The sequence below is a fragment of the Heteronotia binoei genome, chromosome 7, assembly GCF_032191835.1.
Source record: "Heteronotia binoei isolate CCM8104 ecotype False Entrance Well chromosome 7, APGP_CSIRO_Hbin_v1, whole genome shotgun sequence".
Taxonomy (NCBI): Eukaryota; Metazoa; Chordata; class Lepidosauria; order Squamata; family Gekkonidae; genus Heteronotia; species Heteronotia binoei.
Window position 1 is genome coordinate 45957338 of NC_083229.1, and position 14562 is coordinate 45971899.

Genomic DNA, 14562 nt, shown 5'->3' on the forward strand with positions numbered 1-14562 from the left:
CATTGGAACAGGGATAGCACACTCATGCCTACTTCATCTCTACATGAGCTCAGTAATAGATATTCATGTGTGCAAGTTTCGCATCCCAAAAATTTCAGGTTTATAAGCGGTATGGCATGGAACATATTAGAGACTTCATACTTCGCTTGTGGCTTTTCTAGGGTATCTATTTGGTCACTATGAAAAACAAGATGCTAGAGCAAATGAAGCATTGGTCTGATCTCACAAGTCTCTAGTTTCTTAAGAATTTCAATACAGGACTGATTGGAGACATTTTTTATGGACTTTTAGACACCCATTCACTGCAACAGTACTTTTCCAAGCCAGATTTCAGGCAATTCGGTGCTCTTTGTGTTTCAGAAACTTTAGATAAGATGTTTGTTAACTGCCTAACTATGGACTGCTGGGAGCTATTTTCTTTTTGTTGAAGGAAGTTGGCATATTTGGATTGGGAGCTGCAAGCAGAGGATAAATTTAAACCTGGCACAGAGTTTATTCACCTGTTTTCCAAAGGCAGATTAGAGATGCCAGTAGAAGATTAACAATAGCAGAATAGCAGCTGTGAGAGAACCGGGCTCCAGTTTATCATATGCAATATGCAAGCACCTGGAGCCTGCAGTTTTTTTCTTCCTCTGGTGACATTCAGTATGAAGAGCTTGGGCTACAACCCAGTCACTGCCAGAATTGAGTATTGCATACATTTTGCACAGCAGTGCTTTAGAAAACCTGGGGAATGTCTCATTCAAATGGGCAGGAGAATGGAGAAACATTAATTTCTAATGCAAAGCATATTAGCTACTTTTTTGAGTAGGGTCCATTCTGCATAGGGTCTACACAGCTTCTGGTTTTCACTGAAGTCAAGCCGGTTGGGGTTTACTTTGAATGCTGTGCCTGCATTCTACATCTTTTTCTCTCTCTTCAATTTGTATTGAGAATTGTAGTGTATATATTCTACATAGCAATGAGAAAACCTGGATAGTGTTCTGGAATTGGTTTCTCCTGATTGGTTAGTTTCTCACTGGGCGTGCCTTTTGAAATAGGAGATTCTTCCAGCTGAATTTACTGTGAAATTGCCATTACTGCCCCCCCAATCAGTAGTTAAGGAATTTGCTGGAGAAAAAACACTGGCAGACACTGCTTTAAGAATTTAGTAAGAGAGGGAGGAGAGGAGACGTCAGTGCTTTGTAGCCTGAGTTCCTCCCATTGTTATTTAGAAATGAGATGATAAAAGGGGAAGAGGCTGCTGCTGCCACAAAGTAGGTTCCACAGCATTATTCTCGTTTGAAAAGTCTGTGGTCAGAGTTAATTTAAAAGGAAACTTTTTTTTTCAAATTTGTCCCAAAGAAGAATCAAATTTGCTCAGCATCTTAAGCAACCAAGCTAACTTGATGTTCTTGCAAATGAGTCAGACAAAGGCAATTACTTTCCTAATCTCCTATTTCAAAAAACAAGCCTAGTGTGAAACTGACCAATAAGAACAGACCAATTAGCCTGCCAAGAGAGGGGAACGGAATGTGTCTACTTTTAAAGGCTTGGAAGCAAATTAAGAGGAGGAGGAGAAAATACTCCTCTGAAAAATCACTCTTGGAAACTATGGAGATACAGAAGAGTGACAGCAGAACGCTGGGAACAGGATATGGAAGGAATTTCAAAATCCAATGGAAGAGTGGGGTGAGTGTGCGAGTGAATATGGAAGCAGATTTTTGAAGCGATGGAGGTGAGAGGCAAGAACCGTAGTTAACACAAAAGCAGAAAGGGCCTAGGTTACCTAGCATCCAAGGTCTTAATATATATATACACAAGTTGACTCCCATGTAATTCATCAAGTTCACCAGTGTAGCTATTTGACATCTACATGAAACTGTAGGAAGTGGTCATCTGCAGTTCTGGACTAAGGAGTGTGTGCATGTCAGTAATATGCAGCAGACCCTCCACACTGTTTCTCCTTTCTAACTGAGTCAGGTGAGGCAGCGGATGCCCTGATCTGGTGCCTGGAAGCAGTAAGAGGCTGCATGAGGACCCATACACTGAGCCTCAATCCATATGGGACCAAGTTCTATTGGTTGATGTCAATCAAAAATTTGAGAGTCTTCCAGGAATGAGTTGCACTCCTCCTCCATAAAGAATCCTGCAGTTTGGTGGAACTTTCAGATTCAAGGCTGCAGGTGGAAGAGCAAATCTTCTTTAGCACATTTAAACAGCTTGGGTTAGTTTACCAGCTGTGTCCCTTCCTTGATAGACTTAATTTGGCCACCGTTATCCATGCTTCATTACATTTAGATTGGACTGCTGCAATGTGTGCTGAATGGGGCTGCCTTTCGAGAAAGTTTGAAATATCCTCTGGTTTAAAATAGGGGCATCTAGACTAGCAGGAGGTAAAAATTACAGGGGCTACATCCCGCAGGTGTTTAAAGGTCTTGATAGCCTGCTTTGTAGGCACAATTCAAAGTTCTGGTTTTTACTTCTAGTTCTTCATGGTCTTATTTGACCCCTTTAAAGTAGTTTTTGTTTCCCATTTTTTCTCTTCCTAATGTTTTTATTTTATTTTATTGTGATACTTTTATTATTGTAAACTGCCTAATAAAAATTTGTAAGGAGTAGAGATGTAGAAATTCTTTAATTTAAAATACTGTATACTTTTGTGGATGTGGTGACATCTATCCTATCACCACAGACTCTACAAAGCAGAAATTGTGCACCTCTTGCTGCATTCCACTAAGTTGTCAAGAAATTTTGTTCCTTGGGACCTGCTGACCTCTAGGAAGGACATGTGGGGAATGGGAAATCTGCCCTTGGGGGTACAAAGTGCCACCTCCTCTTCTTAGAGAAACTATATGGGCAGTTGCATACATGGCATTATTTGTAGCTTTTATAAGCTACCTTTCTACTCAGAGGTTGAAGTGGATTTTAGATTCTGTATGTTCAGTTTACCATTCTCACATGCACTTCTATTCACATATCCATCTTGCACATGGCCTTCTTGTATAAACTTTTCCTCTTCATGGTCAAGGGTCAGATGATATGTTCCTTATCACATGAGAGAGAGCAGGGGTGGTGGAAGAGTGTCTTACCACCTTATCTACATGGTATGCCTGCCTACCTCCAGTGCTACTCGCTGTAATACATCAATGGATTTCCAGATTTTATATGGAAAAGTATCTGCAACCACAGGCTGCTCATATTGGATTTGGAGCTCTCATAGTGAATTGCTACTGTGGTCCACATATATATCAGGCTTTTGATTCTGTCATGCTTGTTCAGGTTAAATTAACAAAATGGTTGTTTTAATGCAAAATACATATGCTGTGCTTCTACATATACCTAATTAATCTCTCGGTGGCTTAAAATATTATCCAAAGCTCATTATGACTTCACAAACAGGTGGATGTGTTCCATCCCCCTTTCCACATTATCGTTATATTTCAGTTCTGAAAAACAAAACAAAAAGCCATGCAGACAGGATTACAGCATTTCATTCCAAGGTTTAAATAAGGAAAGTTTATTATCTTGAAGTACAGGCTGAATTAAGCACAGCTGGCATGCTATGAATAACATGGTCTCCTATGAACGGGAGATGAGGCAGCCAATCATTTCTGTTTTTCTCTGCAAGTTTCTGAAGTTTTATCAATGCTGAACTGCCTTTAAGGACAGGGCATACAAATGGATACTATCCAGTCCAATGCAAGCAATGGCATGAATATGTGCTTAACTTTGGCTGGTGCACAATGTCTTTTTTTGGATGCACACAATCCATGTAGATTGCATTGCTGGTTTCAACTATCTAAAGGCACCCTTGTAACTGAAGATAATACTTAAAAGTACCACACTTGGAGCCCTGACTTGGATGGCCTTGGCTAGCCTGATCTTGTCAAGTCTTGGAGGCTAAGGAGTATTGGCCCTGGTTAGTACTTGGATGGGAGACCACCAAGAAACACCAGGGTTGCAATACAGAGGCAGGCAATGGCAAACCACCTCTGTTCATCTCTAAAAGTGAAAACTCTACAGACTCGCAATAAGTTAACCCTTTCTTCCACCCCTGTATTTTAAAAGGAATTCCAGTGAATACCATAGGTCATGCAAGGAACAGAGAAGAATACAGAGTGATAAATGTACAGTAGTGTTGTGTCTTATGTTTTGTCCCTGGAAAGTATGGCATAGCGCACCTGCGGGCTGCAACCGGAAGGGACGAATGCAGCCACTTATGATGATCAATGGTGGGAAGTTTAACTGGTCAGGATTGGACCTGACCTGAAGGAGGGTTGTTCCAGGTAATGTATATAAGAGGGCATCCGGCCCCACCATCTCTCTCTTGTGATGTACTTGCCAATAAACTATGTTGTGTTCTAATTGTCTACAAGTCAAGTACATTACACTGGCAACGAAGGTGGGATCCTGTTGAGCATCCAGCCTTTTGCTCGGCCGCTCACAAGTCCCACACACCGAGCTCAAGGCTCCCACGTTCTGCGAAAACCAAGACCATGGCTGTTGCTCTATGACAAACCCTATGGAATTCAATGCCACCCAGCCCGACCTATGGGAGTCATGGGTGGACCGGCTCAACTATTACACTGAGCTGCACAAAATGGAGGAAGTGGCAAAGAAGAAGGCGCTGCTCCTAAATTCATGCAGCGTGGAAACCATCCAGCTGATGAAGCAAATAATCTCACTGACCACCCTCGCGGCAGCCACCTACAACCAGCTGATCACGGCAATGACAAACCACGTGGCGCTCCAGCCGTCCCGTCTCACCTGCAAGAAAAACTGCACTGCAAGTTGCTGGCATATGAGGACAAAGACATCACCCTCTCGAAGGTGCTCTGACAGGCGATTGCCTTCAAACAGACGCACAGCAGCCTGTCTGCCCCACTTCAGAAGCAAGTGCTCGAAGCCTTGCATGAGATGCACCCTGGGATAGTGCATATGAACGCCTTGGTACGTAGTTATGTATGCTGGCTGGGGATAGATGAAGAGATAGAGGGGTGGGTTAAAAAGTGCCAGCCCTGCCAAGAGTCCCACCCAGATCCGCCCAGCGCCCCCGTCCACCGCTGGGAGTCCAATCGCGTGCCTTGGTCCTGGCTGCACCTAGACTTCGCAAGGCCATCCCAGGGCCAAATATTCTTTAAACTGGTGGACGCCTACATGAAGTGGCTGGAGGTGATTCCCATAGCTTCAACCTCCACCACGGCCGCAGTCAGAGCCCTACAGAGGGTTTTTTGTACCCATGGGATCCCTGAAACCGTAGTGATGGATAATGATACTGCTTTTACCTCCCGGAAGTTCCAGGAGCTCCTGAATAAGTACCTAATCTGCCACATATGGTCTGCTCCCTTTCACCCATCTACCAATGGCCAAGCGGAGCACACGGAGTCATGGTCCATGGAGCCATGGTCCGCACCACCAAGGAGGCCCTGGGTTGCATAGTTCAAGGGGATTGGGATCACCACCTGTCCACCTTCCTATTTGGGAACAGGATCAACCCCAACCCTGCCACCGTCATAAGCCCCGTAGAGCTGCTCATTGGCAGGAGGTTAACCACCAGGCTAGACCGGGTCCCGGACCTCCGCTGCTCTCCCGAGACCAGGGAGTCCACGAGGGGGTTCTTTCTGGGGGATCCAGTCTATGTGAAGAACTTTGCAAGCAGGCCGGATTGGATCCCAGCTTGGGTGGTACAGGTCAACGGGTCCCGCTCATACGAGGTCTCTTGGAGAGCAAGTTTGGTGTAGTGGTTAAGTGTGTGGACTCTTATCTGGGAGAACCGGGTTTGATTCCCTACTCCTCCACTTGCACCTGCTAGCATGGCCTTGGGTCAGCCATAGCTCTGGCAGAGGTTGTCCTTGAAAGGGCAGCTGCTGTGAGAGCCCTCTCCTGCCCCACCCACCTCACAGGGTGTCTGTTGTGAGGGAGGAAGGTAAAGGAGATTGTGAGCCGCTCTGAGACTCTTCAGAGTGGAGGGCGGGATATAAATCCAATATCTTCTTCTTCGGCAGAGGGGGGGCAGCTCCTCCACAGACACATAGACCAATTGCGCCACCGCACCCTGCTGGAAGAACCGGCAGGGTCCAGGGGAGTGGGGAACGGAGAGACCGTGATATTGCCACAAGAAGCAACCCTGCTGGTGCTGGCCTTGCCGGCCTCGTGAACAGAAGAGCCCTCTTCAGCGGGGGAGATACCTCTGCAGGCTCTGGACAGTGCTATGCTGATATCGCCCCTCAGCGAGGAACCAGCGGCGACAGACTCCATGATTCCAGATTCGTTTATTTGAAAGACTATGTATCTTGAACTGGGGGGGAGGAGTGTTGTGTCTTGCGTTTCATCCCTGGAAAGTGTAGCACAGCACACCTGCTGGTGGCAACCGGAAGGAACAAACGCAGCCGCCTATGATGATCAGTGGCGGGAAGTTTAACTGGTCAGGACCTGACCAGAAGGAGGGTTGTTCCGGGTAATATATATAAGAGGGGATCCGGCCCTGCCATCTCTCTCTTGTGATGTACTCGCCAATAAAGTACATTGTGTTCTAATCGTCTACGAGTCAAGTACATTACAAGTAGCATGCTCAATGACTGGAGATCCAGTGTGGTAAAGACACAACTATCAGACCAGTATCTGGGAGACCCAGGTTTGAATCTTCATTGATGCCATAGAAGCTCATTGGGTGATCTTAGGCCACTCACAGTATCTCAGCCTAAGCTACTTCACAGAGGGTAAAATGGAGGAGAATGATGTAAGCTACTCTGGGAAGAAAGACAGGCTATAGACATGTACCACATTCACAGAAAACAGGATAGAAAGGTCTAAGATACTAAAAACCCAACTTGGGATACATTGCCAGTTAACCTAACTGAACTGAATAAAGAACAACCCACCTACAACTTTCATAATTTTGAACTAAGGAAAATATTTTTGTTTTAGTCTGTTAGCAGCTGGAGGAGGAAATAGACGAACTGCTAATGTGGTGGCCCATGGATTTGCCAACCTTTTCATTCTTGACAAGAAGGATCTCAGTGAAATAATGGTGCACTATCCTGACTCTGAAAAACTCTTGAGGAAGAAGGGAAAGTAAGTTTATCTACTTTTCTGGCTTCATAACCTCTCCTTGTGTGTAAAGAAAGAGAGTTTGTTTCTGATATTTATATGCTTATTGCTGAATTGGGCTACACAGTAATGTTAAAGGAGGGATAGTTGAGTGTTGGAAATATATATCTGTTCTGTATGTCCTTTGCAATGTTCTAAAGTTCCAGTCATTATAGGGTTAACACTGTGCTTGATTCCCAATTGTCTGCATGACCTAGGAAAAAGATACTGACTGCTGTCAATCAAGGTCTAGAAGCAGGAAAACCTGTTTTATCAGTTTGGTCAGTTAGTCAGGTGACTTCCTTTGTTCCATCAGAGAGGTCAAGAAGGAGGAAGTAGCCTCCATTAAGCACATGATCTTCCAGTGTAAGCGTGTTGTTCTATAGTGTTTGTTATTTTCACTTCCCAGTACCCTTTCCCTGTAAAAATAAATATGTTTTTTTGCTTTTACATATAAATGCCTCTCAAATATTATTTGATCCAGTGATCCATTGCACTGTTTGAGATAAATAGAATTTCAAACAGAATTCCCTAACATTGAGGACATGCCAGTAAATATAGTTTTAAACAAATAAATGCACAAATAACATGGCATATTATCCCTATATCACAGCATGTATTTCTCAAATTCTAGTATTTAGATACATAATTCATAACTAGTCTAGCATTATATATAAAGGAAGATGTAAATTCTATTGTCTTCTGCCGGTGAAAATGTTTGTTTGGTATTCCCTCACTGTTATAGGTGCGCGTATTTTTAAGTTTGTTTGAATGTTTTTGATTGTCTGCAGCAGGGGTTGCTTTGTAGAAAAATAGGTGGTAGAGCTCATCCAGGGATTGTTATGCAGCTGCACCTACTATTCAATGGACAAGGTGGGGAGGAGGAGCTGTGCTCCTGTGAGCTTCTGCTGAATCTGAGGCTTGGTCTGCAGCCTTGGGGATCAATGTTCCCTCTAAGCTGCAGAGTTTTTTGAGCAAAAACTCTGCTTTGTGAACTACTGGTATTAAAGTTGTAAGCTCCTGATATTAAAGTTGTGAGCTACTGCATAAATTATTGTGCTCTGGGGTCATCCTTCCTGAGCTAAGACAAAAATGTGTGAGCTGAAGGCTAAAAATCTGCGAGCTAGCTCATGCTAACTCAGCTTAGAGAGAACACTGTTGGGGACCCTAAATTGGATAGGATATATTTTATAACAAAGGGTGATTACATGACTTTTGCTAGATTATCCAACTTTACAGACTTCTTCTGATGTTTAAAATTTGTACACCAGAACATCTTCAGTGCCCATCCTTCAGGAGTTAAAATACCTGGATAGCTTTCATTCTCCTGAGGTAGAAGCACTATTGGATTCCAAAAATAAGACCTATCAATGCATTTCCATTGCTTCAACAAGACTGTTCTGCTTCAATGGGCAAAGCAACTGCTACATATTTTCAGGAGTCAGTTTCAACAGCCTGATGTAGACATAGTCTGGATTATTTTTATTTTTTTTTTAAATGATAGACAACCAGGAAATGGATTTTGTTTTTCCAGTTTATTTCCAGAATGAATTCAGCTGCATCAATCTATCCCTGTTATGCAATAACCCTTCTAAAAGGAATTGTAATATATCCTCTTAATTTGAACAGCTATTAACTAACATTTTATAAGTTAGTTGTTGTTTTGAATTCAAAGGAGAAAGCCTGACTGGATAAGCAAGTCTGTCCTAGTGAACTAAACCCTAGTGACTTGGGACAGAAAATGAATTTACTGTACATTATCAAGGCACCATGAGGTCATTCCTCATAGAAACAGAGGCTAAGATCCAGGCCCAGCATTCATTTGAAAGGGTCTCAGGGCTGATCCCCAACAAGTAGCAGGAAAGGTTGTGTCTGACTGGAAAGCAGGTCTCAGGTTAACAGAGGTAGAAAGAACTCTTAAAACAAGGTGTGTGAGCTCTGGAAGTTTTAACACTTCTCCAAGTGCCTAGTTTCCCACCACCCCCTTTCTGTTCTTGTGATCTAGAATGCTCTTGAGGCAGAAGGGGAAGCCTGCAGGACCACCAGAAGCTGTAAAAGGTTTTGCCATGCTCGTAAAAAAATACCAAGAAACACCAAAGATGTTCAAAGCATTGCTTGGGGGGAAAGGACGAAGTGGCCTTGCCATGCTTATCAAGATGAAGAGAGACCAAGATGTGCAGGTACATACCAATTCAGTAAATGTAGAGAAAAATTTAGAGTGGGAAACAGATGAACAGGACCTGAGGGAGAGCCAGCTTGCTGTAGTAGGTAAGTGCGCAGACTCTTATCTGGGAGAACCAGGTTTGATTTCCCACCTCTCCATATGCAAATACTGATGTGACCATGAGTCAGCCACAAGTTCTCACAGAGCAGTTTCTGTTAGAGCTCTTTCATCATGACGTTTTCATGGCAGACTTTTTACAGGATGGTTTGCCATTGCCCAGTCATTTATGCTTTACCCCTAGCAAGCTGGGTATTCATTTTACCGACCTCGGAAGGATGGAAAGCTGAGTCAAGTGAAGGCAGGGTATAAATCCAATCTCCTCAATACTGAAAACAAAACAATTTTTCTTAGAAAAGAAAACAAACAGAAGACTTTTTCTTTATGCAGTCCTACAGCAAACAAATTGCCCTTGACCAGATTCTGATGTGTGGATGAAACTTTCACAGCGTGGGATATAAATTCAATCTCTTCTTCTTCTTCAAAGTCAATGGCCAGCCAATAATAAGTAACTTCAGTCCTGTAAATAGATAGAAGGGCAATGAAATACTGTGTGGTACAGCTTAATAGGAGGTGTATATATGGATAATAATTTTTTAAAATGTTACTCATCAGTTCTCAGGAGACTGTCAGGGGGGCTAAGTTCCAACATCAACTAAAATATAAAACCATATCACAAAAACATTAAATACCAAAATATGGAATAGCAGTAACAATAAACATATCTTTAAAGTCGGATAAGGCAGTTCACACATTTTTTCACAATGAGGGACAGCGACATAGATCAACTAAAAAGATGGGGGGGGTGAAAATTGAGGTAAGACATTCTTTTAATTTCTTTTGCACAGCTTAAATGCCTACCACTATTGTTGCATTCAAATATCTACAAAAATTTATGTTGCTTTCTGTTGTTGTGGTTATAGATTTTATTTTTCAAGTAGTCCAGCTCAAAAAGAAATGTCTGAGTAGGCATAGATACCCCTAGATGTTTCACCAGTAGTGTGAAATGTACAATAGATACAATGACGAAGCTGCTGTACTGATATATAGAATGCGCCCAATGGAAACCACCGCCTGTGACATATGTGTTGTTTTATTGCATTTTATGGTTTTAGCTTGTAGTTTTTAATTGTTTTAATTTTTGTTATTATCCGCCCTAAGCCCACTTGCGGGAAAGGGCGGAATACAAATTAACATAAATAAATAAATATGAGAATAAAAATTAAAGGCCATATTGATGCAGAAACAAGTATGATTTCTTTTAAGTCAGCCCCATAGTTGCTATTGGTCTATCTCTACAACAGCAACAAAACAACATGAACCAGTGGCAATCAGTAGTGCTCAACCCAGTGAGTAGTTCCATTTCTTTTCAGTGATACTTCCCAAAGATACTTGGCCAGTTTAGTGCTTCAGTTCTAGTCTAAGAAAATCACAAGAGCTCGTATGGTGTAGTGGTTAAAAGCAGCAGACTCTAATCTGGAGAACTGGGTTTGATTCCCCATTGCTGCACATTAAGCCTGCTGGGTGACTTTGGGTCAATCACACTTATCTCAGAACGCTCTCAGCTCCACCTAACCTCACAGGGTGTCTGCTGTGGGGAAAGGAAAGGAAGGCAATTGTAAACTGTTTTGATATTTCTTGAGGCAGACAAAAGCAGAGTATAAGCTTCATGAATGGCATAGAGATCCACCCTCTTCATGCTACAGTCACCTATTAGAATGGATTGATAGTAGATTCAAGACAGACAAAAGAAAACATTTCATAGAATCATAGAATTGGAAGGGACCTCCAGGGTCATCTAGTCCAGGCCCCTGCACAATGCAGGAAACTCACAAATACCTCCCCCTAAATTCACAGGATCTTCATTGCTGTCAGATGGCCATCTAGTCTCTGTTTAAAAACCTCCAAAGAAGGAGAGCCCACCACCTCCTGAGGAAGCCTGTTTCACTGAAGAATCACTCTAACAGTCAGGAAGTTCTTCCTAATGTTGAGCCGGAAAGTCATTTGATTTAATTTCAACCCATTGGTCCTGGTCCTACATTCTGGGGCCACAGAAAACAATTTTGTCATACAATTACAAATACAACAAATAATTTACCAAATTCACTTTTCCTAAGATACGGAGATTGCCTTTACAGAAGGCGAGAAGAAGTAAAAGAATTGCAGATTTATACACAGCCCTTCTCTCTGAATCAGAGACTCAGAGTGGCTTACAATCTTTATCTTCTTCCCCCACAACAGACACCCTGTGAAGTAGGTGGGGCTGAGAGAGCTCTCCCAGAAGCTGCCCTTTCAAGGACAGCTCCAAGATAGCTATGGCTAACCCATGGCCATTCCAGCAGCTGCAAGTGGAGGAGTGGGGAATCAAACCCGATTCTCCCAGATAATAGTCCATGCACTTAACCATTACACCAAACTGGCTCTCTACAGAGATCTATCTATATCTGTCAGCCATGATTGCTAAGTAGAAACAAAGGCCATATACCTCATTTAATAGTAATGGGCTATAGCCCTGCTATTTGTGAGCTTCTTGGAGTCATCTGGTTTACCACTGTCAGAATAGGATTGCCAGGTCTGTGTTGGAAAATACCTGGAGACTTTTGGGGTGGAGCCAGGAGAGGGCAGAGTTTGAGGGGGGGGGGAGGGCCTCAGCATGGTACAATGCCATTTAGTCCACCCTTCAAAGCAGCCGTTTTCTCCACGGGAGCTGATCTTTATCAGCTGGAAATCAGTTGTAAAAGCAGGAGATCCCCAGGCCCCATCTGGAGGCTGGCAACCCTAACAGATGATAAAGAAACAGCCTTTTTGTCTACTATTATTATATGGGATAATAGTACAAAATTACATGGCATATGAAATACACTTTGCTATAGAGCCACATTACTCCAGTCAGACTGTTAGCCAATACCCAACCAGTTTTTAAGTAGGACTCTCGCCCACCATAATTCTATAAAAGCACTAGAGAAGGAATTGTTTAGCTTGTGGGCACTATTGAATGCTGAGAAGCCACAGGAGACAACATCTCAAAATGGCTACAGTGTGAACCTAATCACAAAACAGCTTTCAGGAGGAAACACAGAAAATGATGGAAGGTTCTAACTAAATATCCATCTATGAAGGCACCTATTTCTGAATAGATGTGACCTGCATGTCCAAAGTGAAGCTTCTTATGATTTCTTCTGGGTCCATTGAGGTGGAGAAAAGCTAGGATTGGCCTTTTACAGCAGGGAAGAGATGCTTTGGGGAAGAAATGTATGGGCATCAGGAAATACACTGGTGGGAACCACAGCATATAGCGACCACTAATGAACTAATGGATTTCATGATGTTGTAATGCCTTGATTTATCCCTTGGGGGCCTTTTCAGTGAGAAATTAGTGTCTGACGTATTTTGAATTTTTTTTTGTGCAACTTCCATAAATATCAGCAGAACTTGAGACTCCATTACAATGTCCATGCCAAATTGCAATGACTGAGTTGCTTATTGGCTGTGCTTGGTAAGTTGCATCATCCTTTTTTACCATGATCTAGGTATGCCCTTGTCCTGCTTGATGGGAGATCTCCTGCCCCTTCAATTGCTACCTGCTACTGCTCAACTAGGCAGTGGGGATGAAATTGGCCAGTGAAATGGGGTCATAATTGGCATCCCTGACACAATGATGCAGCTTTTGGCCTGACTTGGAAGTGACATCATCACATAGGGTGACACTCTAGCATTCACCCTAAACTCTATGGCTAAACCACAAAGTTTTGTGCAAATGTTAGAACATCCCCACGTGGGATGACATCACTTCCCAGTTACACCAGAAGTTGTGCATAGCATTGATCACCATCTCCTATCTTTAAGTTCTCAGCTCCCTCATCTCCTGCCAGTTGTCAGGCCATGCCTGGCAACCATTCTGTATTCAGAGCTCTGAGGCCTTGATTTCTCCACAGAAGAAGATGACTGCAGATTTATACCCCACCCTTCTCTCTAAATCAGAGACTCAGAGCGACTTACAATCGCCTATATTCTTCCCCCTCAACAGACACCCTGTGAGGTGGGTGGGTCTGAGACGCTCTCACATCAGCTGCCCTTTCATGGACAACTCCTGAGATAGCTATGGCTAACCCAAGGCCATTCCAGCAGCTGTAAGTGGAGGAGTGGGGAATCAAACCCTGCTCTCCCAGATAAGAGTCCGCACACTTAACCACCACACCAAACAGGCATCATTATTGAATTGCATTGAATTGTTTCTGTTTCAGGAGAAGAAGGAAGAGGAAGAACAAGCAAGAAGAGGAAAAAGAAGTAAAATAAAAGGAAACGGTATCTTAATATTTAATTATTTTTGTTTCAGGAAGAAGAAAAACGGAAAGAAGAAGAAAAGGAAAGGGAAGAAAAATTACAAAAAGAAAGAGAAGAAGCAGAAGAAAAAGAAAGAGAACAAAAAGAACAAAAAGAAAGAGAAGAAAAAGAACAAAAAGAAAGAGAAGGAAAAGAACAAGAAGAAAGGGAAGAAGCTGCACTCTGTCCCAAGCTAGAAGATGATGCAGCAGATGTTCCCAAGGATGATGCACAAGTCAAGCCAGAAGGCTCATCAACTCCAAAGTCACCTTTGCTCAGAGGAATCACTGATGAGTCCCTGATCATTACTATGAGTCCTTCAACCACTATTGGAGAGGGAGAGATTCTTACAGTTGAAGTCAAAGAGAAGAAAAAGCAGCAAGATTAAACAACAGATCTTGCAAGGGGCTTATACTCAGGGCTGTAGCTAGTGAAACCACTATTCAGCTTACTCAAAATTTGAGGGGGGGCGGGTTAAAGCACACTTCTAGCTCAAACGTTTGAAAGTACATTTGACTTCCTGAGAAACCTTCAAAGCTAAGGGTTGCCAACTCCAGTTTGGGACATTCCTGCAAATTTGGTTATAGAGACTGGAGAGAGCAGGGTTTGGGGAAGAACTTCAGTGGGGCAGAAGAATGCTGTACAGTCCACCCTCCAATGCAGTCATTTTCTCTAGGGGAAATGATTTCTTTATTCTGGAGATCAGTTGTAATTCTGAAAGATCTCCTGGCCCCCACCTGGATATCAGCAGCTCTTTCACAGCTAGAAAAGCTGGCAAATATTTTCAAGGGTGGACATAAGCACTGCATATCACCCCACAATTAGGAGAAGCAATCATGCAAAAATGCAGAATATTTGTTTCTACTGCAGAAATCAACGTCTTAGTGTGGGATTTTTATTTGCTTTAAGAACAGAATATACCCAGTTCTGATCATCTACAGGATACT

The 14562-nt window shown here is 42.8% G+C and overlaps 1 protein-coding gene across 1 annotated transcript in view; it reads left to right on the plus strand.

The window, feature by feature from the left end:
• CNGB3 (cyclic nucleotide gated channel subunit beta 3) overlaps window positions 1–14009 on the plus strand; it is a 107932-nt gene extending 93923 nt beyond the window's left edge. Inside the window, exons 15-17 of the mRNA XM_060244331.1 lie at window positions 6910–7056; window positions 9077–9245; window positions 13629–14009. Of these exons, the coding sequence (XP_060100314.1) occupies window positions 6910–7056; window positions 9077–9245; window positions 13629–14003 (691 nt within the window). The 3' untranslated portion in view covers window positions 14004–14009. The remainder of the gene's footprint in view (window positions 1–6909; window positions 7057–9076; window positions 9246–13628) is intronic.
• Window positions 14010–14562: the final 553 nt, after the last annotated feature.